The 21965-nt window shown below is 39.1% G+C and overlaps 1 protein-coding gene across 2 annotated transcripts in view; it reads right to left on the bottom strand.

Moving 5' to 3' along the window:
• Positions 1-1676: 1676 nt before the first annotated feature.
• The window catches only part of rab15 (RAB15, member RAS oncogene family), a 158819-nt gene continuing 138530 nt past the window's right edge, over positions 1677-21965 (bottom strand). For both annotated transcript variants that reach the window (XM_043698077.2, XM_087990053.1), the window contains exons 3-7: positions 7545-7605; positions 6003-6080; positions 5788-5877; positions 4572-4637; positions 1677-3629 (exon numbers count right to left, since the gene is read on the bottom strand). In XM_043698077.2, coding sequence (XP_043554012.1) covers positions 3471-3629; positions 4572-4637; positions 5788-5877; positions 6003-6080; positions 7545-7605 — 454 coding nt within the window. In that variant the 3' untranslated portion in view covers positions 1677-3470. The remainder of the gene's footprint in view (positions 3630-4571; positions 4638-5787; positions 5878-6002; positions 6081-7544; positions 7606-21965) is intronic.

The raw sequence follows: 21965 nt of genomic DNA, 5'->3' as shown, positions 1-21965 counted from the left end.
GTTTCTGTCTTTATACTTACTGGGCGTTAACCGTCAAGGCCTGGGAATTAGGTTACACGCTTCAGGTATCGCTGCAATTCTCTGATTCAGACTAATGGCACCAAAGGGATTAATATTTAATAAGAAAACAAAACAATCAGACTAAAGCTGCATTGTACACTTGATTTGAAGCCTAGGCTTTGTTGATTAAATTTAGTCTGGAATGAAACAAGATATTTTGCTGGAAAACAAATAAGTTAATGTTCAATTTTGTTCACGTTTACAACTAAGCTCCGATGAACACGAGTCTTTCTGAATGCATTCACATTGTAGGTAAACTCTGTTTTGGGGAAAGAGGGCAATTGTTGCACAAGCTTCTATGATAAAATACATGGATTTCAGCGACAAATGTCATCTTCTCATTAAGTGAATGCTGAAGTAATTTTTCACTTCTGCCCCGTCACTTTCTGCTGCATGTGATTTCCTTCGTTTATTCATTCTGTCAGATACTATTATTGAAGTTGCACCTATTACCATATGACAAATCCGAACTGGTTACATATTGCATCGAAAGTTTTTCCTCCTGTCCCCTCAGGTTCTCTGGTGGATCATCTTAGGTGTGTCTCCTGGTTACTAATCCTTCAACGTTCAGAAACTGTTTCTCTTTAAAATAATGTATGGTTTCAGACAGAATTAAACATCACAATCATTTTTTTTCATAACCTGCTCTATTCTATCCCAACTTTTCCAGTCTATTCATTTAAAAGTATTTCTTTATCCCCTGGAGCTATTCTAGTAAGTTAGTTTTGTGTATCCTTTCCAAAGTTTTTACATCTTTCCCATGGAAGAACTGAATACAAGATTCAACTGGGCTGAACGAATGCTTTATACTGGTTCAGCAAAATGTCTGTATTTTGTATTCTATGCCCAAAAATTAGATGTTACATCTCTTCCATTCATTCAGCCCTGGAATTCTTAATGAAATTGTTATGCGTGGAATTACTGATACACCCTATTTACAACTCTAAGTACAATTTTTAGGGGTCACACTGTCTTGTACAATGAAACAGTTCAGCTTTCTGCACAAGAATGTATACACATAATGTAGCATGCATAATAGCATTTTAACCAAATGTTCAAAAAGAGATAGATCATTAGGAAACTACGAGAGCGAGTCACTTAAGGTTTCAACACATGCAGCGCAAGCCAATACTTAAATCTTTTATGGAACTAAAGGATTGTATAGATGAAATGGTGGTATAATTCAGTGTACAGATGTCAATAGATGCACAAATATTTCTGAGCACTGCACTTTTCAGTAAGACTCTAGCAATGAGTTAAACAGATTGAGCATTTCAATAAGGTAAAAACAAGGACTGCAGTTGCTGGAAACCAGAGTCCAGATTAGAGTGGTGCTGGAAAAGCACAGCAGGTTAGGCAGCATCTGAGGAGCAGGGAAATCGAGGTTTTGGGCAAAAGCCCTTCATCATGAAGGGCTTTTGCACAAAACATCGATTTTCCTGCTCCTTGAATGCTGCCTGACCTGCTGTGCTTTTCCAGCACTACTCTAATCTAGACTGAGCATTTCAATAGACAATTCATGTACAAGAACAGATGGCAAGATGCTTTCATAGACAGACCAAGATTGAAAACTGTTGTGATATTAAGTCAAATACTCTGGTATATTGACATAGTAGCACAATTAAACCCTTGATGAAATTTATTTGTAGACATCTGTGAATAAAATCATGGTTTTTCAATAGCAGGTAATTATAATTAATTTCAGTCAAATTCTATGTTTTCCTTCACAAATACAGTAATTAAGAAAATTAAGATGCTTTAATCAGCATATCACATTCATTTGACTCTTCCAGGCAGAGTGAAGTACATTGGGCAATCGTTATGTTCATACAATCTTTGATTACAAGAGGAAAAAAGCTAAAAGCACAAATATTCAAAACATCAGGTTCAAATCTCTGTAAATCACATAATTACTTCAACCTTTATCATGGATGTTGCATTCTACCACTGAGAGGAAAGTAATTGACACAGGCTGTGAACTGAACAACAGTATTCGCAGTTATGAAGAAATGTTAACATCACCACACTGCAATACTATATCACTGAGGTAGCCAAATCCTAATTTATTTGAAACAGGATATGCCTCATTTGGGTTCTTAGCCAAATGATGCTGCACTAACCATTCAAACATGCAATGTCTGAGAATACAATTTTATTTACGAATACTTAATAGGAATTCTTGCTGTTTTCTTTGCAACACCAGTCTGTTTCCACTGAAAACATATCTAACCTCTGTCACTTTACTGCAAAAGGGATATTGTTCTTCGAAGTTTGTGATGCTGATATTAAAAAGGAATTCACAAACAATCATAACTATAGAATTCAATGCATAGAATATTCATCCTTGAAAATTCTAATTACTCATTTTTATAGTAATTCTTCATTCAAAATGTTAAAGTGCAAAAGAAAAATCATTAATTTCACAAGGACTGTAAAGTAAAACTTGCAATGAAATGGAATTTGGATGGAATACTGGTTTCGTTACATAGTTTGTCACTTAGAAAATAGTTTAATTCTCTGTTTCTGGCACAGTCAATTGTGATGAATGAGAGAAAGGTGTATCAGTCATTACTTACCCCAAGCAACAATCATCTATCAATTTAGTCAGTATTGGATATTTTTGAATCAAATGACAAAATAAAAGTAAAACTGAACACAGCTTTGTAACTATTATGTCAAATCAATCAAAAGCATCACTTAGATCATGAACCTAGCAGGGCAGTGCAAGTCTTAGAATACACAAGAGAGATAATGCTTATTTCACAACAATGTTTCAAGATACAGAAAAATTGAAATTGATAAAATCACCTTTTGACAGTGTCCACAATAACATGTTCTGTTTCAGGAGTCATAATCTCAAGCTTAAGTTGAATTTCTAAATTGAGCAAGATGTAATAATCATGCTGGGTTCAAAAATTCTTAATTAAGCAGCAAAGGTGACAAACAGAGCACTTTTATTGAGCTTGGCTAAAAATATTTTAAAAGCATACTGAAGAAACTACTTATTAATTACACAAAAAGGGGAAATCCGGGCAATTGTAATGATAAGTATCTAATTGCAAAAACAATGGTGTCACAAAGTCTGGAAGGGCTGTCCACATAGAAAACAAATACTGAAACAGCAGTCTTGTAGAAACCAGGCTACTGAACCATCAGTTGAGCACCTGAACACAAATTACAGCACAGTAACTGTACAAAATGCACAGCACACAAGCCAGGTCCAAGACGTGGTTGAACCACAGAGCTGGGACAAAAATACAACACCTATTTGAATCAGCTGGAAGAATCAGTCCAACTCCAGAGAGAAGCAGGATTCGTGTGAATATTTAAGGTGGCACAAAATAACAGCAGGCAACCAGGTCTTGAGGCATGATTCAGACCGCTGAACTGGATTTTGTTTGGCTCCGTTTCTAGCACCAGCAAACTTTCTGTGAGTTACTCGTCCCTTCAATTTTGCTGTCATCCTCCTCTAAATCAGCAATACTAAGTTCATCAGGGGTTGATAGTCGAAGCCCATCTAACTCCTTCTTGTGGGCCTGTAACACTAGTTCTGTCAGTCTAGTAAATGACTGTGGAATAAGAACATGCCAAAATACCACAACATTACAAATGCAACAATTCAACTTGCGCTTTTTACCTGAAATTAAACTTACATATGTACATATATGTTTCATCATGCACATTAAACAAAATCTCACTGCAATATTCAAAGGACGAGAGAGGGGAAACAATTCTCTGCTAAAGCAATATTTATTCTTGAAAAAAGCTTTCATTTATGGGTGCTAAGTCACTTGAGTGACTTTATTGAAAGATAACATCAATGTAAAAGAATGAATTGTCATGTGAGTTTAGATAGGTTATAATTGGGGATTAAATAATTGGCATCTTACTTGCTGTACACGAAGCCTAGTTCATAACCTGGTCAATGGCTTACAAAGATTAGCATAAACAAAAGTGCCAAACTATCTCCTATGTTATACACATGTTTGGTTCTATTATAAGTGGTGTTGTTATATATTTTCCTTTAAAAAGTCTAACAGACAATATAATTAATGGATAATTTAATTAACACATTCAATTACAAAATATTCATATTTTACATTCAATATTTACAATTAAGTTTAGATTTTCAGTGTTCATAGTCAACAATAATATCAGGGATGGAGAACTGTAATTACAAGGTGCATAAATACTAGGAGCAAAGTTAGAAATTCAGCCCATTTGAGCCTGCTCCATCATTTGAGATAACCATGGTGGACTCATCTTGGCCTCAGAAGCAGAAAAAAAGGTTGGCAATGATTAGTAAATTTAAAACAGCTACTCAGACGATAAGAAGCTTAGGAGGAATTTCTTTCCAATTGGTTGTGGTTGGGAGATTTGGGAAGCAAGTAACATAGTGAGATTAATTTTAGATTATACTGGGAGGGCATGGGAAAAGATACAACATGCCAAATTGCCTCTCTCTGTGCTACAAATATTTACATTTCTGTGATTGTAATGCTTGCACTGACCTCTTTAATATTATAATTGGTGCAGGCACTTGTTTCGAAGAAGTCCATTCCATATTCTTTTGCAAGCTGTGGAAGCAAGTGTTAATAGAACTTTTAAAACCAGGTAGTGATTCCTAAATTATACAGCACATTCTTAATTTATGGTGTTACATATCAGAACAGGCGTAAGCTATTCTGCCCTTTGTACCATTCAATCAGAACAGTTTGTTACTACTCCAATACCAGAGATTTATAATCCTGGATACCCCAACCTAGCACAGATGATATTGTGTTTTACACACACTGATAAAGGAACCAGGATAGGAAACTCAATCTTTGTTGGAATTTATTGTGTGGTGTCTTTAAATAGTGAGTCCAGCAGCATTCAATCTGTCTTCAGAGTATTTCTGCTTTTATGTTAGACATGTTCCTCCCCTAAAAACGGCAATATCACCAAGTACAAAGAATGTAAATTTATCAGTTATAATATTAACCTCTATTTTACAGATTATAGGCACCAGCTAATACTGCTGACTAGATTGCTAGTTCAGAGTAAAGTGAAATAGTTTGGGACCGACATTCTGACCTTGTCCCAGAGCGTGCAAGGCAAATTACTGCTGAGAATAAACTGCCAAGAAAAATGAAACAAAAAGCAGAAACTGTTGGAAAAGCTCAAGCAGGTCTAGCAGCATCTGTAGAGAGAAAGTGGGGCTAACATTTTGGGTTAAGTCAGCTAGGAAGAGGTGGGTACTGCAGATGCTTGAGATTAGAGTCAAGATTAGAGTAGTGCTGGAAAAGCACAGCAGGTCAGGCAGCATCCGATGTTTCGGGCCTTTCTTGATGAAGAGCTTTTGCCTGAAATGTCGATTTTCCTGCTCCTCGGATGCTGCCTGACCGGCTGTACTTTTCCAGCACCACTCTGATTTTGTGTTAAGTAACCATTCTTCAAAACAGTTCTGAGCTGCTGAGTTTAACCAGCAGCTTCTTCTGCTGCTCAGAACTGTTCTGAAGAAGGGTTACGTAACCCAAAATATTAACTCCACTTTCTCTCTACAGATGCTGCCAGACCTGCTTGAGTTTTTCCAGCAATTTTTGTTTCTAATTTCCAGCATCCTCGGTTCTTTAGTTTCTTTGTCAAAAAAATGGTTTGGGATGAAATATCAGCTAAACTTATATGATATTACAAGTAGAACACACATTGAATGGAATAGGAACATAAATGACGGTGAATACTTACTTTTTGACCTTGTTCAGCACTCACTTGTCTTTTCTGTTCCTCATCAGCTTTGTTGGCTATGAGAATTTTCTGAACACCTTCAGGAGCATACTTGGGGTAGGGTGATGAAGAAATACAATGTGAGTACTGTAACTAATTAAACATAGATAATGCTTTTCCTACAGTCTTAACGTTTATTCAAAGATAAAATTATGCATAGTCACTTTGTCTCTTACCTCATCAACATCACTGGCCCATTTCATAATATGCTGAAAGGAGCGTTCACTGGTAATATCATACACCAGAAAAATTCCCTGTAAATAAAAATCAATAAATCCTATTTAGTATATGATTTCGTGGAAAACATGTTACACTTATCCTAGTAACCAAGCCTTAACCATAATACATATTAGCAAAGTGGATTGCTGTCATAATCTAGAGATAGGATTGCTACAGGCTACAAGGAAGTCAGTACCTTCAAGGCCAATGCTGAAAAAAAACTACAAAGCAAAGGTAATTAAAGCAACTCATAAACTATAGGCGGTGCAACTGATGTCTCAAGAGTCTATATAACTTGTCTAAATCTACAATGTTAGATAATGATTTTATCTGATGATTTTATTAGCATTTTGCTTGAAGTGCAATAGTGAATTATGACAGAGACTGGGATTGGCTTTCTAAATTCAGTAGCAACTTAACTACCTGGAACTTTGTTTATCCTGGAATGTACTTAATGTTTCTACATTCAAATTTACTTCCTCGCAGAGGGGTAGAACTTTCTGAGGTAGTTTGCCCCTTTGGCAGCAGCCCCTAAGTGACCATTCTTCCTAAGTACTTTTCACCAGGTGTCTGACAATGGGAGATGATGGCAACAAAACACCACACAGATATTGGCAGCAGTCACCACAGAATTACTGGACCACTTTTTGCTCCTTCAAGTTATTGAACAGCTCACTCTTGTCTTGGCTGATCACTTACACTATATGAGGGAACACAGCAGTTTAGTGCCTCATCTGCATGACTCAGAACTACAAGGAAATAAATTCACCCACTTCAATGAAAACCTTGTTAGTTAGAATTTTAATGTCCATTCCGTGTTGACAAATGCTGTTGTTGACCTACCTCTTTGATTCTTACCACTAAGAGGCCATTATTTATATCTTTGCCCATCCTGTTTTTAAAGGCAAGTGGCCTCCTGCAGTGAGAGCTTTAAGTGACTTCAAATTTGGCAAAGTGAAGGTGATACTAATGGTGACAGTTTGCTGTCAGGCTGGTAAGTGAACAGGGCCTGATCTTCACCCCTCCTTGCACTGCTCTTGTTAGGCAGGCTAAAATGGACTCTTAAATCTTTGCATACTACCTGATAGTGGAAAATATTGTATTCAATCATCACCTGACCCCTGCGCTATCACTTTCAAGGTGCAGTCACTGGGTTGAGGCAAAAAGCAGAATCTCCAGTATAATTCTCCTCTTCCTAGCCATGTTCAGAAGGCTACCTCAGTCACTCACAACTGCAGCCATGATTAAAAGTAAGTGGGGACCAAGCCTGGGCTCTTATGGTTTGCATAGTCAATGTCACACCATTTATTTTGGGTGATTAAAACATAGCCAGAAATAAAAACAACTTGTAACGATTATGGCAGATCTATCAAACAGTTCAGCCACTGAACCACTAGAGGAAGCTTCTTTGTTTTCCATTTCAATTAGTTTTGAACTCAATTGTGTCATCTTGCCTTATTTGCTTTCCCAAATCTGGCAGAGTGTAATGTGAAGCTCACCTGGGCACGTCTGTAGTACTGCTTTGTGATTGTCTGATATCGTTCCTGGCCTGCAGTATCCCTGAGAAATAATTCAAACAAAAGAGGAAAGTATTAAAATTTCTCATTGCCATACTCAGAAAAGTTTTAACTACAGGATCTGCATATTATTCCAAAATCAATCCCTATTTCCTTCATTAACAGTCACAGTCATGGAGTCATACAGCAGAACAACAGATTCTTCAGTCCAACCAGACCACACTGACCACATTTCCAAACTAAATTAGTCCCACCTGCCTGTGCTTGGCCCATATCCTTCCAAATCTTTCTTATTCATGAACTTATCCAAATGTCTTTTAAATGTTGTAAACATACCTGCATCCACCACTTTCTCCGGGAGTTCATTCTACACACGCACCAACCTCTACAAAAAACGTTGCCCCCCCATATCCTTTTCAAATCTTCCTCCTTCCAACTTAAAGATATGCCCCCATCATAGAGAAAAGATTCTTGTCAATCACCTTATTATGCCCCTTATGATTTTATAAACCTCAATAAGAACACCCCTCAACCTATGCTACACTGAAAAACCTTCCCAGCCTTTCAATTTTTATATCTCAAACCCTCCATTCCAGGCAACATCCTGGTAAACCTTTTCTAAATCTCACCAGTTTAATAAAACATCTTTCCTATAACAGGGAGAACAGAAGAGTCCTGTACAATCTCGAAGTGACTTCCCAACTCCTGTCCTTAATGGTCCGGGCAATGAAGGCAAGTGTGCTAAATGCCTTTTTAATCACCCTATCTACCTGTGATGCAAATTTCAAAGAATTATGTACCTGAATCCCTAGGTCTCTCTGTTCTACAACACTGCTCAAGGGGTTACTATTAATTGTGCAAGTCCTGCTCTTGTTTGTTTTACCGAAATGCAATATCTAGCATTTTCTCAAATTAAACTCCATCTGTCACTCCTCAGCCCCATTGACCCAATTAATCTTAGATAACCTTCTTCACTGTCCAATATACCACCAATCTTGGTGTAATCTGCAAACTTGCCAACCATGCCTCCTACATTTTCATCCAAATCATTTGTATAAATGACAAACAAAAGTGGATCCAGTGCCGACCCCTGCAGAACACCCTACCCTCATGAGAAATGGGTATATTTAATTGTTCAAAAGTCGTGCTATGCAGCAAACAGTTTTTTTTTCCCTTTATTTATTTATCCGATGAGGGCATTACTGGCTAGGGAGCATTTATTGCCCATCGCTAGCCAAGGGCAGTTAAGAGACAACCATTGTTGTGGGTCTGGAGTCACATGTGGGCCAGACCATATAAGGATGGCAGTTTCCTTCCCTAAAGGCCATTAGCAAACCAGAAAGGTTTTTCCAACAATCAACAATTAGATTCTTATTTCAATATTTTTCTTTATAGAACTCAAATTCCACCATCTGCTGTGGTGGGTCACCAGAACATTACCTGGGTCTCTGGATTAACAGTTCAATGATAATACCATTAGGCCATTGGCTCCCCCTATTATGGTTATGTATTATGGTTATTTTTAACAACTCAACTATAAGTTTCTTCTTTAAAAGATCTTTTTATTCATGAGAAAGAGTGTCCATTAAACCATTTTTGGATTTTGTTTTTGAACAACGACAGCCTGAAAAGCTGTGCTCGGCAAATATAAATCAGGGCTTTCTATGACATATTGACAAAACAAACAATAAAAGTTTGCCCATGGAGACATTTCTGACATCCATTATGAACAGCCAGATAGCTGTCAAATTGTCTATGGGTTGTAATGTCACAATATCCCTTGAAGGACTTGCTTTTGAAGTGGAGTAAGTTACTACTGGGGAATTCCATAATAAAATTGGAGGCACATGTTCTGCTCACTTCCAATTCCGTGAGTCAGTGATGTAGCTTCCTGGATCAGCTGGCCTTATTGTCCCGCCATTCTCCTGCAACAAATTCACTGGGGTCAAAACTTGGGTAAGGCCCCATCATAATGTAGAGCAGCAGCCGACGGTAGGCTTGCCTCAGTGACAACAACAAACACCTCCATCTCAGGAGCCTCTTACCATTATTCAGGCTCCAACTGTGACAAATGCACTGAAAAGCTCCACTGAGAGTGGAGGGATATGAGATGCAGCTGCTATGTTCAGGATTGGATGGGAGGGTTGGAAAATTGCAGGGCAGAATATTTACCTTGTCTGTAAAGATATTTCACCTCTCTTCAGCTTCCATGTTCCAAAGGTTTGGGACGTGAGTTAAATTAGAGTTTACGAGCTTCAGTAAAATATTTAATCGGCCAAGCCATTTCCAGCCCTTTCCTTGTTCTGCCTGGATTCAACATGTTTGGAAGTTTGGAGGTAGATGGTGTTTGTCTGTCTATTTGTTATTGTTTTAACATCTCATAGTAGCTTACCCAAACTATGTATTTTTGGGTGTTAAGATATAGTCCCTTGCTTCTGTGCCAGCCTGGTATGCGAGGATGCTATATACAGATCATAAGCAAATGCTTAAACTACTGTAAAATGAATGCATCAAGTCAGTTTAAAAGGCTTCACAATTTGAGCAGTGATGAGCATTCAACGAGTTTTATGGATGCCAAGGTCATTCTGTGTTGTAAAAGAATCCTGCCTTTCTTTTTGAAAAATGGTCTATCTCCTATTACACTTTGTAGATGGTTGCTCTAGAAACCAAGCAACTAGATATTGTTCTTTGTAGTGACACTCTGCCAGTTCATCAACGCGGCTGATCTCCCAATGGGCCCTTTGAAATGGTCACAGTCAAAACAAATTGAAGGCGTCACTAGCAGCCTCTATCTGCCCTGGAAATAGGCTGTACACCCTCCAGCAGCACGCCATACAGTTCTGCAAATGCTTCTTTGATAAACTGCAGCTTCCAAAAGGCAATGGACTTGAGATTTCGAGCACACCGTGGTTACTATCTACATTTGGCAAGAGCACAGCAAACAAGATGTCCTCCTCTGACAAGGAGACCTCACTTCACAAACATTCAAATATTTTTCTTTCTCCTCTCTCTCCTTTTACTCTTCCACCAAAAGCTAAGTCTTCAATGGAATTCTGAATGAACATTAATTTTGACATTCTCCTTTCACCTTGGGTGGGGGATTTCAAGACTAGAGGGCATATTTTTAAGGTGAGAGGAGAAATATTTTTTAAAAAGACATGAGGGGCAATATTTTTACACACAGGGTGGTTCATGTGTGGAATGAACTTCCAGAGGAAGTGGTGGATGTGGTTACAGTCACAATGTTTAAAAGACATTTGGATAAGTACATGAATAAGAAATGTTTGGAGAGATATGGGCCAAACACAAGCAGGTGGGACTAGTTTAGTTTGGGATTATGGTTGGGTCAAAGGGTCTGTTTCTGGGCTGTATGACTCTATATTCATAGCATACTATTCTAACATCTACCTTAAAGGTTCTTGATCACAGGGCTTTACAGAATTCAATAACTTTAAAATTGTTCTTAGCGTGCACCGGCAATTAGTATTGAAAGGCTGCTGTGAGAAAACTTTGCATGCACATCAGGCACCTGGCTAAAGGATTGGACCAGGCTGCATCTCAGAACTGCATGCATGGTCTCTTAGCGCTTGCTCACTCAGCGCCAACTTGCACGCTCACAGCATCCATGCCTTGCCATGCTGCGTCAATCCTGTTGGTGCATTGGCAATTCAGTCAGGTCTAAAGGCTCTCAGTAATGTCATATTGACATGATCTTTTGTTGCAGATACTCAGAGAAGCTGCTTGTCATTATAGATCTGTCCAGTGTTAGAGGAAGAGGATGGTGTCCTTCATGTCCAGCACAACGAGAAGTTAATCTAACACCTTCAGCATGTGACAACTTCCCGCATGGCAAACACACTGCACACATTATTCAACCAAGTTGGTGGGGGCTGGTCCTCAGTGAATATAGATTGCTGTAAGGATTATTCTACCATCAGCAGAAAGATCTGAGCAAATACAGGCAAATGACCACACAGAAACAGATCATTTGGCCATATCATTCCATGTTGGTACTTATTTCTGTTTGAGCTGTAACAGTAATTTCTAGGTCCACATGGTTATCGTAAGCATTTCTTCTCTCCTTAAATCGTCTTTGATTAAAGAGATGAGCAATCTGACCACCTAGGAGCTTTTAGAAAAGGACATTCTATCCACTTGCAAGAATCTTAATGCATGAACCTCATACTACGTGTGTTTGCTTGTGAGTTTCTAGTCAGTGGGTACAGCCTCTTCCTCCCAGTGAAGTCTTGGCCTTTTTCTCACAACCCATTATAAACTGCTGTTCTAGCTGGGATTTGCAGTGTAACATGAAATGACTGACAGGCAGAAATCCAACCTGGACTAGACTAGAAATGCTAAATTTGGCTTAGAATATTGTATGTTCCCACCAAAGAGAGTGATCAAAGTTACACAGAAGTATGTAGCTAAATGTTATTCAGCAGGAATCTTTTCATGGAGCAGGTAAAAGGCTCTCTTAGCAATAATCGTATTAACACTGTTTTTCTTTCTATAGATGCTGCCTAAATGACTGAATGTTTCCTATATTTCCCTTCCCTGTCACTGCATCAGGAACCTGGAGTTTCCTTGCTTGCAGTACCTGCACCAGAAAAAAAAACTGCTGCAGTTCAACAAGGCAGCTCAGCACTACCTTCTCAGTTAGGGTTGGGCCGTAAGTGTGAGCAACGCCCGCATCCTAAGAAAAATCAATGAACATGAAGAGGAAAACGAACAATCATTCCAGTATTGATGCAGCAATGTGTTGTGAAATGAACAATGACCTCTGGCCATACCTCCACACATTCTGTATTCTAAATCTTAGGGAGATGATCTGTCAAAATTGTTATGAAATGGGAGTGGAACATTTATGTATACAGCTACTACAAAAATGAAAACACATTTCTGTTTGTTTACATGGCATAAGGAGACGTTTGTAGGTCACTGACTGACTTATTTTGAAATCTTTCATGAGATATGGGCGTAACCGGCTAGGTGAGGGTTTATTGCTGCCCCTCACAAAATTCCATTTACTGCATGAATGCCTCATAAGAGAAGTTTAGAATTGATTAAAACTCCAGCAGAGTACATGCTTCCTTGTAGCAGAGCCAAGGCTTGGCAATTTCTTGGCAACTGTGTATTATTTCATTAGACTGCTCCAGCCAATTGTTAAGACCGTACAAGTGAAATCTGAACTTGCCTGGAACTTGCATATGTTCGTTCAATTCCAAATCGGTTAGTGAGACGTGAAACTAGAGACTAATATTTTTCTTGTTAATAGGTTTATTCACTGAAAATGGCATTACTGATTGGAGGGAGGGGAGAAATGAGCAATTTAGGTTTCTTGTAACAATAGGTATGTTAAATGATATGATTGGATAAAATAATCATGTGTTAGTTTCAATAAATTGGATAATATAGTCATGCGTACTACCTTGAAATATGACTTGTGAAACCAGGTTTGGACAAAGAAATGGGAAAGTGTGTAAACCATTGATTGGAAATGATTACCTGCAGTAATAGTCAGCTTGAAGCTTGTTAACTGTAAAACTGCTATAAAACCTTTGTTTTCCTAATAAGACCATAAGAAATAGAAGTAGGCCATTCAGCCCCTTGAGCCTGCTTTGCTATTCAGTAGGATTGTGGTTGATCCAACATTCCTCATGTCCACTTTCCTGCATTTTCCCCACAACCCTTGATTCTCTGACTTACCAAGAATTTATCTATCTCAGCCTTAAATATACCACAAGGGCTACCTCCATAGCTCTCTATATCAAGGATAAGATCAGAGTTGCATGCCATTTTCTTGATGAGTACATCTCCGCTGTACGCATGAATAAACATTTAAACAAAGATACCCGAGTCTTGTCTGGTCCAAGAGGAAATAAAGGGTTAATACCCACCCTCGCAATTACACATCTCTGTTTCCTAATGACAACTCATAAACTAATGAAAAAGAACTAACATGTGACAACCCCAGTTCATGGCACTGAACTAAAATCAAATCATGAAAGAACACACAGCAAATTTAAAATAGAATCTGTTTTGGAGGGGGTATATAACATACTCTAGTCCCTGCACTGTCCACTGTCACAGCCCCTCAAGTGGATACTGCATACTCCATCTTCCAGGGCTACCTAGGTGTGAATTTAGCTACAGAAGAGATGCAGGTAGTCAGGTATAATGACTGTCTTGCCTAGACCTGTTAATGGACATCCTGGCCAGACACAGCAGCAGATTAATGCAGAGGTCCTCCAGCTTTCCCATCCTCCTACAACGAGGTGCCCAAAAATCAGGACCATGAGGAATTTCTCTTTGTAAGTGTTCCACGTACTTACTAAAACACTGACCTTCAGCAGTGCATCTTGACCACATAATTAACAGACCATTAATAGCAAGTTGCCTTTTGATATCTGCTTGCTGGGGCTGCATAGGAATCTGAATGCATAACATCCCAAGTGATAGAAAGAGAGAATGAAGAAACCACTTTTCACACCCTCAGGACAATAGATCACTTTTGATATGTTGTTAGTGTGTGACAGATGTCATCACCAATTGGCACAATGCAATGCCTGACAAGCAGTAAATGAAATAAATGCTCAGACAGTGCACAATTTGAATGAATAATTAATTAATTTGAAAATGAGAGGATTTTGAGAATGTGTTAAGTAGCAAGGACTAAAAGTAAAGGGAAGAAAGTGCCTCAAATTGTGTTGGTTAAAAAACAACAAGATTTTAGATGGCTGCCAACAGACTATTTACACACGAGAGAGATGAAGCTCACACGACTAAACTGTTCTTCTTGTGGGAGTTACCCTGTGGGACTATCTCGATGTCAGTAACATGGCAGGCCTGTTTAATATAGATAAAAAGCTACACTACATCATATTCAAAGTATCTTTCTCCCCAGCTGCAGCTGACACCCCTTGAAAACCAGAACAACTGTGACTGATAGTCCATACTGTTGTCTGTTATCTTTAATTAAAGTAACAGTTAGTGCTGCTTTTAGTTGAATGCATATTTCTTTGCATAAGTTGAAAGTTACTTTTAAAAATTAACAGACTCCACTTTTGAATTTTCAGTTCTTTATCACTGTAGCTGTTATTCCAAAAGTCCCCCTGTTAAATGAATTAGAGTACTTCGAAGAGCTAAATATCACAATAAAGTTTTCCCGTATAATACCAACATGAGTTTTCATAACATTTAATTGGTTTACCATTGGTCTCAAGCAGAATAACAACAGAACAATAATCTCAGCAAGGAGTTCAGACAAACAACAGGAATGAAACCTGAATGATTGGGGTGACTAGAATCAATGTCAATTATCATTCAGTTGTCTCAGGGCAATGCTAGTAAGATTAAATTTGCGATGTAATCCAAGCAAACTTATCAGAGTTTAATTTGCTGTGGACCACAAGGAAATAAAATTGCTTAAAATATTGATGTGCAAATGTCGTCATCTTTGACTTAATGCCAAATGTTTGCCTGCATAAGTTCTTTTGAAGCACTCCAGGTCATCTCTTTACATTAAAAGTGTAATATCAACACAAAGAGGAAATAACAGAAGTTAATATTTTGGCAACAGTGGCAAAGATCATGGAAAATAAAAAAACAGGAGCAGAAATGGGAATCAGGGGAAAAAAACAATGGCTTTTGGTGTTAGACCGTGCAAAAAGAAAGATGGTTGTGGTTGTTAGAGGTCAGTCACCTCAGCTCCAGGATATCTCTGCAGGAATTCCTCAGGGAAGTGTCCTAGGTCCAACCATTTTCAGCTACTTCATCAATGACCTTCCCTCCATCATAAGGTCAGAAGTGGGAATATTTGCTGATGATTGCACACTGTTCAGCACTATTTGTGACTTCTCAGATGCCGAAGCAATCCATGTTCAAATGCAACAGAGCCTGAATATTATCTGACTCGGGTTGCAAGTGGTAAGTAATATTTAAGCCACACAAATACCAGGCAATGACCATCTTAACAAGAGTGAAGTTAACCTTTGTCCCTTGACATTCAATGGCATCACCATCATTGAATCCACCATTATCAACATCCTGGAGTTTGACCAAGACTGTACAGGAGTAGCCATACAAGTGTTGTGGTTACAAGGTCAAAAGCTCTGAATCATGCAACAAGCAATCACCTCCTCATGTTCTAAAACCCATTCACCATCTACAAGGCACAAATCAGGAGTGTGACAGACTACTTCCTCTTGTCTGGATTAGTGGAGCTCCAAATAATATGCAAAAAGTTTGACACCATCCAAGATAAAGCACAAAGATTGTCACCACATCCATGATAATGCAATTCCCTTGACCACTGACACTCAGGAGCAGCAGTGTGCACCATCTACAAGATGCACTGCAGAAATGCTCAAAGGCTCCTTTGACAGCACTTTTCAAACCCATGAGCAATATCATCTAGAGTAACAAGACCTGCAGAAAAATGGGAATACAACCACCTAAATGTTCCCTTCCATGTCACCCACCATCCCGACTTGTCAATATATTGCTGTATCTTCAGTGTCGCTGGGTCAAAGTCTTGGGACACCCTCCTTCTCAGCATTGTGGGCCTACCTGCGCCAAACAGATTGCAACTTACCATCACCTTCTCATAGGCAACTAGAGATGGGCAATAAATGCTGGCACCTACATCTCATGAATGAATTAAAAAGATGTCATTCAGCGTTTTGAGCCCATTCCACCACTCATGGATGATCTTTTAGTTTCTGTACTATCCTTTGATGTTTATAAATATGCAAAAAGTGATTAATCTCGGTCTTAAACATACACAGTGGCTGGCCCTTTACAGCTGCTGGATGAGAGAGTTCCAAAGATTCACCACCCGCTAAGCAGTGTTTCATCTGAACTTTCTTTCTGGTTGGGTGGGCCACTGGACTCGGACTATGTCGATGCAACATTGGAAAGGTTGTACAATCCCTCCTCACCTCAGTGCTAAATGGCCTGCCCTTTATTCTGGAACTACCTCCCACTGGTTCTAGACCCCCTGAGCCAGGGGAAGCATCGTTCCTGCATCTACTCTGGCAACCCCCTCTCAGAACTTTGCGAATTTGAAAGAGATCACATTGCAAGGGTGAAAGAGCTTGCCATTATATCATTTCACTGTAAATTCTCCAGTCTGGAAACCTGTTGTTTGGATACACCAGTTGTCCAGAAATGTTTTGAGCTGACTCAAATAGTTAATAGCGTTAATTGAGTGCAGTACTTTGGAAATGGAAAAGTGGAAAATAGTGTTGGAATAAGTAAAACAATTTTTGTTATCGCTTTATAATATTTTCTGTTTTGTGACAATATTTATATCTGTAGTGTTTTCCAATTCACATATTGGTGGTTAGGCATTCTATCATCATTTTATAATCCAGAAAATATTAAAATTGAAAAATGACTTGATCCAAAGTTTAGCGCTCACTTTGTATTTTTAAATATCATATTTATAGTTGCTGTTCTTTGTCCAGGGACAAGTGAATCGGATTGTGCAGTTTGGATTAATCCTAACACATTTTTTTTTCTTTATTTAGATTATCCCCAGGATCTGGGTGTCTTTGGCAAAGTCAGTATTTATCACCTGGGCACTGCAGTGATTTTTGATGTCACTAACGTGAGGGGAAAACTAAAATTATCACTGAATATTGTGAATAAAATAAAAGACAAAGAGGAAAGGCTGTTCACCTGGTTAGTGGTATTTACAAAAGGCTGTTGATATTAGTTGGTATGAGGAACATTTTTTAACGATGACACAGAAAAAAGGTGCGCTGTGCAAATGCATCAGTAACCAATATTATTCTTAACGCCGCTTCTTATATAACAATTAGTGATTCCTGCCAGCAGTTAAATAACACTCATGCCACTTCCCTGATTCACTTTTTATCCTGGTGTGATGATGCTTGGTACTGCTTGAAATGCTTCCTTTTCCAAAGCAATTAATTTTGAATAGTAGAAAGATGCGTAGGTGTATGTTTGAGGCAGTCATACAGATCATATTTGAACCAAAGCAATTATACCAAAGAAAGACACATGTAATTTAAATTAAATGCATTGTCAATCGGGGTGTCCTGACAAGGCTGACGTTTGTTGTCCATCCCTAGTTGCTCTAAGAAGGAAAACGTAATTCAATGCAAGAGGGTAACTTCTCTTATTATTAGCACCATATACCATTAAAGGTAAATACTGGACTGTATTCTCAGTAGAGAGAGTTACTGGACCCTGAGGGTCACCACATCTCAGGTGAGGGGAGAGGTTGTGGAGGAGTCATACACCAGTATCATGTCCCAAGTGTGGACCAGGTCTGCCAATCTCTGCTCATCTTCCATGTGAATCTATCGCCCCCTAGCTATAGATGAGATATCTTGCTACTATCCATTTTCTTAAACTGGGCAGTTTGTGGGACTGGCAGGAAAGTTGGCTGGTGTGCATTTAAAGATTGTTGGCATTTTCCCCAAATCTTAGTGGGTGAAACTGGTCAACATTCTAAAACCAAAGTTGGCCAAGAGCAATTGTTGGCCCGGTTTACATTATGTTTGATTTATTTTTGTCATACAATCCCTACAGTGTGGAAACAGGTTATTTGACCCAAAAGGCCACACCAACCCTCCGAAAAGTAACCCACCCAGACTCATTCCCCTACCATAATACTCTACATTTTGCACCTAACCTACACATCACTGAACACTATGGGCAATTTAGCATGGCCAATTCACCTAACCTGCGCATCTTTAGATTGTGGGAGGAAACTGGAGCACCTGGAGGAAGCCCATGCAGACAGGGGAGAATACATCCACACATACAGTTGTCCGAGGCTGGAATCAAATCCAGGTCCCTGGTGCTGCGAGGCAGCAGTGCTGACCACTGAGACACCATGCTACACCACCACCTCACACCAACCTCTTCCAGTAGTCTGTGGAAAAGAAAATCAGACCAATGTTGACGAATTTCACACCAAATAGAGGGATGGAGCAAAGAAACAGGTTGTTTGACCCATTAAGTCTGTTCTGATATTTTTCCCGAAATGAATCACTTGATTTAATCTCACAACTTGCTTGTTCATAGTGCCCTTTAGTATTGCACTTTCCAAACAGTTCTCACATTCCCTTTTAAACCTAAATGCGGGCTTGGCAACAGTGACAGAAAACTCCACAGTCTGACCTTTTGCAATGTCAAGAAAGTAAGGCAGAATTTTTGGCAAGGCATTGGTTGAAGGAATCATGAGAAGGGCAAGTACACAAGATGGATAGATACAGTATCCATCTACTTAGATCAATATCATATTCCAAGGATGTTTCTGTTCACATTCGACAGCAAGGAGTGGTCTTCTGAGATTGTCCTGTAATTGGGTGTGGGGTTAGTCTTTATTCTACTCATGGTACGTTATTACAAAAAAAAGGGTGTCAAAGGTAGAATGGGTCACAATATTAGGTATTCATTATTTGGTTTTATATAAGTCTTAATGACCTATCAGTCAAACAAGTAGGTTGCTACACAACGTCAAGCCATTTCCAACCAATTTTAATGCCATTGAAACCAAACCAGTACCTCCAAATCTCTTTATCCATTTCTATGTTAACATGGTCCACCACCAGATAGGGAAGAGTCTTCTTGTTTTAGCATGTGCAGCCTACCATCATGATCAAAATATCAATGGTAACACTGATTGCAACTAAACTTTTCAAGCACTATTTTCCAGTGATGAAAATCCAGCCATAATACTAAGTCTGAAATGATTAGAAAGTCTAAGTGAGTAGGAGGTGGCATTTATCAAAAGTCTATGGAAATGTGCCAATGACAAATTGCAGCGCAGCGTTAAATTCCTTTGGGATGTACAGCCACCCACATTATCTGACCTCCATCAAATTGTTTGAAAAAGACAGCGTTTATACAGGATGGGAAATAAATATCTGAAGCAATTACTTTAACGAAGGTATTGCATTCATTAGCTCTTCCACTTACGACTAAGATAAGGAGAATATTTTTCTCGCGGGGGGGTTATCAGTCTGTGGAATTCTTCCTGCACAAAGCAGCAAAGGCAGGTTCAGTGAATATGGTTAATGCAGATTGTTGCTGTGTGAGTGATAGACGTGTAATGCATTGAGCAGCATGAGAGGTTGGCATTGTGCTCGGCTGAGGATGCCATGTGTTATTAAAAGGTGTGATCTAAACACTATTTGTGAAAACAATATGCGGACCATATAAATATGTCTTGAACTTTTACACAAAGGACACTTTGCTAAGGAAAAGACACTGGCTACAGCAGCAGCAATGTTGCACCTACAAGGAGCATAGGCTCCAGTAGAATCACACAGTCGAAGAACTTTCAGAGAGATGTCACATGGCTGAATTAGTAGATGGAATACGACAATAGTATTTTTGAACTCAGCAAAACAGATTTTGACTCCCCATGATTAACAACAGTCCATTGCTCCCTCCATGAGTAGGCCATAACACACTGAAATGATAAATGGATATAGTGACTTAGACAGCTTCCTACTCTAGGACTTAACCCTTTCCCCAACTATACCTTAAGTCATGTCCTTGCTCATGTTAAAATTCCCATTTATGCTCCTCCCATCACTGGATGTATAAGACATTGAAATCCTCTTTCAGTACACAAGATGGTTCAATGATTAACATCCAGGGAACTTCCATCAAAATGCTAGAATCAGAGCAAATGGAATTGACTTTTTAAACAAAAGATAGTCAGGTAACTTCAGCAGCTGACCAATATCAATGGACTGGGTAGGGAAATCCACATTTTGTACACTTGGCTTTCTACAGAATGGGATAGGGTTCTATATGTGCTGCCTGTAGTGATTGTAATGGGGTCAGCAAGCTAGGCATCGTAGGATATTAGTTCCCAGATTAACAGCCCCAATCAGGGAGCCCTGGCTGACAGATATAAACAGGAGTGTCAGACATTCTTTCACTCTGAGAGCCGACTCTGAGAAAGCCGGACCAATGTCAAAGACTCTCCATGTGCAACTAAAGGGTGACTTGGTGATGGGATACCATCATCTGTGGAATTATTTCACTGCCAAGGGTTCACTAGGTAAAATTGGCCTTAAAATAGTGTCAATTCCATTTTAAAAGTGATCCATCACTGGTAACCAAAGTGCCTGACTCGATCATGGGTTTGAGCTTGTCTTGATATGTAAACCAGTGTCCTTGAACCCTGACTGTCACTTCAGTTTGATTGACGTATGCGCCACTCAATTCCAACCATTCCCATGGACTGAATGGAGCTGCTTAGTGCCTAAACAATATGTTTGATATTTTGGGGGGATGGTAGCTGTTGTTCTTGAGAATTAGGCATGTTCCTTGGGTCCCACATAAATTACCTGGGTTACTGACTCTCCTGCAGTCGCTGACACATTTTTACCTCAATTACCACCATTTTCCTTAATGGCAAATCAATATTCCCCAGGGTGTTAATATTCTGCAGCTCACAGGCTTCGTATAAATGTATTTGAGGCCTTAAGGTCTTGGTAGTCTGTTCACCATTGGTTCAAGCAACCGGTCACATGGCCCTGCTACTGATTGTCCAAAAGTCTAAATGCTCCCTAATATCTTACCTTCCTCAAATAACTCATCCTTCCAAAAATTCAGATCATCATTCCTTAAATAGCTAAATAAAATAAACCAATGAGGTCCAGTGAATTCTCAGTGGAAGTTATTTTTAAAATAATTTTGACTGCCCAGGAAGTCAAGGGCATGATGCAAGGAAGAGTCTTAATTCTCTAAACCTTTCTTGATCTACTAATTGACCTAAAGATGAAATCAGCTTTTATCTCTTCATTTGAAGCATTTCCATTGCCTCCGTATTTCCGCTTTGGACTGGATTTTTAAAACACATTTGTTCATTCGCAGCATATGGACATGGCTGGCTAGGCTGGCAGCTTTTGTCCCCAGTTGTCCATCAGAAGATGGTAGTGAGCTGCCTTCCTGAACCCCTGCAGTTCATGTGATGTTGGTGCACCCACAGTGCTGTTAGGAAATTCCTCACAGGTCTAATGGTGCCTTCAATTAATTAATCCACTTGCTAAACTTTGGAAGTTGTGGGAATGCATGAAAAACGTACCGTATAAAAATGTAGGCGTTACAAGGAATGTGTTGTATTTAACAAGACACCCATTTGTGATTTGTTTCACAGGCGCAATATAAAAGGGACTGTTGTGACATGTAATTGTGAATGAAATGAGTTGAAATATCTGTACCATGTGTTCTCCAGCCAAACATTTTTCAGGTACATGAGGACAAGGTCCTCATGCTTTAGGTCTTTGCATGCAAGTCGATTTCTGGGAAAACTAGAGCAATATGCAGTAAATACACGTGGAGACCCAAATTCAAAGCATTAACTCAAATGCTGAAACTGCCGTAAAGGGTATACTAAGGGCACGATTG

This window comes from Chiloscyllium plagiosum, unplaced genomic scaffold (genome assembly GCF_037043375.1).
Source record: "Chiloscyllium plagiosum isolate Xiang-an unplaced genomic scaffold, Cpla_swu_hap1 HiC_scaffold_8, whole genome shotgun sequence".
NCBI classification, from domain to species: domain Eukaryota; kingdom Metazoa; phylum Chordata; class Chondrichthyes; order Orectolobiformes; family Hemiscylliidae; genus Chiloscyllium; species Chiloscyllium plagiosum.
This window is presented reverse-complemented; position numbering and strand designations above follow the sequence as displayed.